Consider the following 5,277-nt stretch of genomic DNA (forward strand, 5'->3'; position numbering starts at 1 on the left):
TGCTTTTAGGATAACAGAAAACAGAACATTATGGATATAACTTACCTTCTTTTTCGTGTCACTATTAGAAGTGTTTGTCTAATATTATAGGCCCAGTGTACAACTGCCGACTGGCTACTTTGAGGTTTTTTGATTTGACGCCAATATGAAACTAATATTTTTTCAATCTTGAACCCGATGCAAATTGACATAAAAAGTGAATACAGCACATGAACAGGTTTTTAAAATTCATATGAGACAATTTGAAAAGAAGATGATCTTGTGAAACACTGATTCAGTTGATGAAAGCTCTATATGGAATAACATTAAAGTTTTCAAATATATTTCAAACTCTAAGATCAAGAACTAGGATTAAAACAGGATAAAATTTTTGCCCCTTTACCCCCCCCCCCCCTCCCCCCCATCCCTTTTACCAGTAAAAAGTTATGGCGATCAGGGTTTTCAGTTTTTTCATTAGTATCATTACTTAGTAGATCATACTCTAAGTCTTCATTTAAACAACTTAATTTCAAATTATTGGTATCAAAGGGAAGTTCTTAAAAGGAATACATATGATTCATGTGCAAGCACAGACACCTAACTAATTTTTTTATTTACTTATTTTTTTCTTTTAATAAAAAAATGGATCTATAACCCCAACCTAATAATTAATGTGTGAAAGCTGACAGGGTTTTTTAGGGGTCGTAGGGGGCCTGTATAAGGACCCTTTCCCAATGGTAAAAAGTATGTGTTTTTCCCAATTTCATTGAAGAAAATTCCCAAAAGAGAATCGAAACAAACAAACCGGTTAAAAAATGTTCAAATGCAGTAACATTTTTATCAAAAGTGTTGTTCCAAATAAAAATCTAAAAGGCATCTCCCAAAACTGATTGACTGAATGCTAAATAAGTCAAAGAAATACTCTGCAAATGAAACAAAACCCCTCTTATTTGAATTTATATAGAAAAATATTAAATATGATACTTTTCCCAATATCAACCAAATGTCGCTATTTTCCCAATTAGAAAGGCCCAGGCCCTTGTTTTTAAGACCTAGAAAAAACACTGAAGCATCAATTATAAAAGTTCTATAGTGCATTTATGTTATGTATTAGCATAAAGTTATAGATAAGATGTAGCTGCAGATCTGTAGCATTATGGTTTTATATATTTGTATTTGACCATAACGCTATGTACAGATCCTGTAATGCAAAAAAAGATGCATGCAATTTACGGCGCAATATTTTTTGCGCGCATGGGAGGGGGGTACCCACTTTCAAGTATTGGTCAATCAACCATTTTAGCTTTCACTACCTAATTCTAGACACATTCTGTAGCCAATTTATATATTTTATACACCTTCCAACCCTTTATACTCGTCTCTACAAGTGTTAAAATCGCTTCATTAAAATTATTTGTTATGTACTTCTAACGACTTTATTGCCTGAAGAGACAACTTTAAATAGTTGGAAGGTGGATAAAAAAAGACAAATATATAAAATCATAACGTTACAGTACTGCAGCTAGATAAGATGTTGACCATTCGTGCAATTAAAAGAAAATGCCTGCTTTGAGAGTTTATTTTACCGCAATTTTCGCATATCCTAGCTTAATTGTACAATGGCGTAGGAACGGGGGGTGGGGGTGGGGGGGGGGGGAGGGCTGGTCCCCCACTTTTTTTCCCAACCTTACTGTTACTATAGGAAATGTTAATTGAAAACCTGTTTGTTGCCCACCCACCCCCCGTTTTAAGTGATGTACCTAAAATGGAGCATTAGAATTTGTACTGAAAGTATTTGACATTGAGAAAAAGTTCACAGCCCCCTTGAAATAGGATTTCTGACTTTGGGCAAACTTTTTTTTTTGGCTTGTCATCTTTTTCAGGTTTACAAGTAAAAAAAAATTCTCTGCCCCCCCCCCCCCTTTCAAAATCGATGTTACGCCACTGCATGTTGCATGAAGTCACCCGTCGTTAAAACTTAGAAATACACTGTACCAGGTAGTTCATGTAGTTCATATTATTACAAACGTCTACAAAATTAAGGGCGAAAATATTTCAAAGACTTTTCGTATGGACAAAAATATGATGATATACAAAGCTGGATATACAAGATAGACAGGGTGACTCTTAAGTTCATTTTCATGGGTTTAATGACCATAGTAATTATTTTTAATAACACCCCTTGATTTTAATCTACATGTATTTTAATTTAAAGGTATTCTGTATATTGGTTGATATTTTAATAGATAGCTGAGGTATTTAAATCACATGACCTGGTAATCAGGTAAATATTTAGACTGAAGACAAGGAAGTAAATTGTGATGTACGGGATTATCAGGAGGCCATGTTGGATTTACAGGTGAGGTTAGATTATATTTAGAAAATTTAACTTGCTGAAAAACATTTCCTGATATCATTATTGATTTCAAGTCTAGTACATGTATAATACATTAGATAAATTGCATGAGCGGGCCACTTTAGATAGATTAGATAGATCATATTTATTAACTACATAAACTGTTTTGACTGTTATCTAACATTTTTTCCTGATTTTTTTTAATCAAACATAAGATAGTTTACATGTCAATTTAAAACTACAAATTAATATATCCTTCCTGTTATTTCTAAACCGACACTGTCCTACAATTTCTCTAACAAAACATAGCTCTTATATTTTATTTATTTAAATTTGCGTAACATTTCTGTAGTCAGTGACCCATGCCTCCTTTTACTTTATACAGGGTCATCTGATTTTTTGACCAAAACCCCCAGTGATGGACCCCCTGAACAGAGCTCAAGTGCTTCTCCTCTGTGACGTGTGTCAAAGAGCTGCATTACAGAGTCATTGTGAACTTTGTCAGATTAACCTGTGTAAGGCCTGTGTAGGGAAGCATCTCTCTGATTCATCTAAAAGACACAACGTTGTGCCATACAAACACAGAAAATCTACCCCTAACATTAACTACCCAAAATGTCCAAACCACACCCAGAAACATTGTGAACTTTACTGTGAGAAATGTGACATTCCTGTCTGTTCTACCTGCATCTCCTCTGGGAAACATCATGGTCATGAATTCAAATATATCTTGCAGAAACCAAGCTTTATGAAAGAAATTTTTAAGACAGATCTAAAAGAACTAGAAAAAAGAATATTACCTACTTATGAAGAAATTTCATCAGATCTATACTCTGAAAAAGTAAAGTTGGAAAAGCATTATGAGAAACTGACATCAGCTGTCACCAAACAAGGAGAAGACTGGCACAGAGAAATTAACATCATTGTCAACAAACAGAAATCTGAAATTGATGAGATGAAATCTAAACACCTGGCTGCTCTAAATAAACAGGAAAGAGAAATCAAACAGAGTACTTCTGATGTAAAACAGAGCATAGTTGATCTGAAGAAAATACTGGACTCCGATGATGTCTCCCTAACCTCTGGGTACAAATCTAGAAATGCTGAATTCAGAAGTTTACCTCCTAAAGTCAATGTTCCATTACCAAGTTATTCTCCTCATCAGATCAACACAGAACAGCTCCATCAAATGTTTGGTTCCCTGTCAGCATTATTCATTACAACAGAAGAACATGGCTACACAATGAAGACACCAGAAGCTGTATCCTGTCCTCCAGTCAAACCACTGATTGATGAACCAGAGCTCATCACCACCATAGACACCGGGTATAATCATCTATACAGTGTTACCTGTCTGAGTGATGATGAAATCTGGACAGGTGGAGGAGACGAAATCATGAAACTCTACAACCTTCAGGGTAAACTACTGAAGTCAATCCAAACCAAGTCAGGGTACATACCACGTGACATAGCAGTGACAAGGAGTGGAGATCTAGTATATACCGACCCTAATACAAGAACTGTAAACATAGTGAAGGATGACCAGATACACGAAGTGATCAGATTGCAATGGTGGAGACCTCTCAATGTCTGTAGTACCTCCTCTGGTGACCTCCTGGTTACCATGGACAGTGATGATGATAAACAATCAAAAGTTGTCCGTTACTCTGGCTCAACAGAGAAACAAAACGTTCAGTTTGACAGTGAAGGTAAACCTCTGTATTCATTTGATTACTTTAGTAAACACATCAGTGAGAACAGGAACCTGGATATCTGTGTGACTGACAATAGAGCCAAAGCAGTAGTGGTGGTTAATCAGGCAGGAAAACTCCGCTTTAGATACACTGGTCATCCCTCTACTAACAAGAGACCATTTGGTCCAGTCAGTATTACAACAGACAGCCAGAGTCAGATCCTGACAGCAGACTGTGATAACAACTGTATCCACATCCTAGATCAGGACGGACAGTTCCTCCGTTACATTGATAACTGTGATCTACAGCGTCCATGTGGTTTATGTGTAGACAACAGAGACAACCTCTTTGTGGCTGAGTGTTACAGTGTTAAGGTTAAGAAAATTAAATACATGTAAAAGATTGTATTTTAAATAATGACTTATTTGTGAGAGAGACTTTTTCCAAAATCACAAGAATATATAGTTTGATTCAGGTTCAGTTTCTCGTGTTCATATGTTTGTGTAAAATAATTCAATACCGGTAATAATATTATCAATAAGGTATAAAATATAAATTATAATTCATAAACAATTTTGAAACGACTGCTCAATAAAGACCCAACATAAGAAGAAACTTTGAATATCTCATGAAAATACTATTTCCTGTGGTTTCATCAATTTTCGTTGCCATCATGGATTTTGTAAAAAAGACGTTTTCAAGGATACACAATTTTGAGGACTAAATCGATCATTGCCTATCCAAATAAATATTGTATTTCTCAATTCAAAGAACATTGAATTTCATGGATCTGCTCAACAACAAATTCTTCAAAAATTGGTGCTCAACAAATATTGATAAAACCACAGTATATTTGTGAGCATGAAGAAAGAAAAAATATCATTTTGTACATTTTTATCAATTTGACCCTCTAGCTATCATGCACTGCACACTGTGGAGTTCTGATTATACTGGACTAGAATAATATGCCCTTTGATCTAAATTAAATCTAAATCCTTTTAATCTAGTCAAATGTTACTTAAAATAAATTAATTAAACACTTCATTAGAATTTTTTTCTTGGACACATTGGACACAAAATAACACAGGGTTTGACTGTGTATGTAATCCAAAACAATCACAAGATTATCTGATTCAGAAACTTTTCATTGTAGATGATTTCATTTTATTTTTAATCCACATACATCTTGAATTACATGGACAAAAATAATTTCAACAGATATTAAAAGATCAAGTTCCATGCAATATC

General features: G+C 34.6%; 1 protein-coding gene across 1 annotated transcript; it reads left to right on the forward strand.

The window, feature by feature from the left end:
- Nucleotides 1–2,307: 2,307 nt before the first annotated feature.
- Nucleotides 2,308–5,031, forward strand: LOC134261582 (tripartite motif-containing protein 2-like). Its single transcript, XM_062744009.1, has 2 exons — nucleotides 2,308–2,338; nucleotides 2,721–5,031. Exon 2 carries the CDS (start codon nucleotides 2,754–2,756, stop codon nucleotides 4,425–4,427), a length of 1,674 nt encoding a protein of 557 aa, XP_062599993.1. The 5' UTR covers nucleotides 2,308–2,338; nucleotides 2,721–2,753; the 3' UTR covers nucleotides 4,428–5,031.
- Nucleotides 5,032–5,277: the final 246 nt, after the last annotated feature.

Source organism: Saccostrea cucullata, unplaced genomic scaffold (assembly GCF_032062105.1).
Source record: "Saccostrea cucullata isolate Sc308-1 unplaced genomic scaffold, CSIRO_AGI_Scuc_v1 ctg10492, whole genome shotgun sequence".
In the NCBI taxonomy this organism is placed as follows: domain Eukaryota; kingdom Metazoa; phylum Mollusca; class Bivalvia; order Ostreida; family Ostreidae; genus Saccostrea; species Saccostrea cuccullata.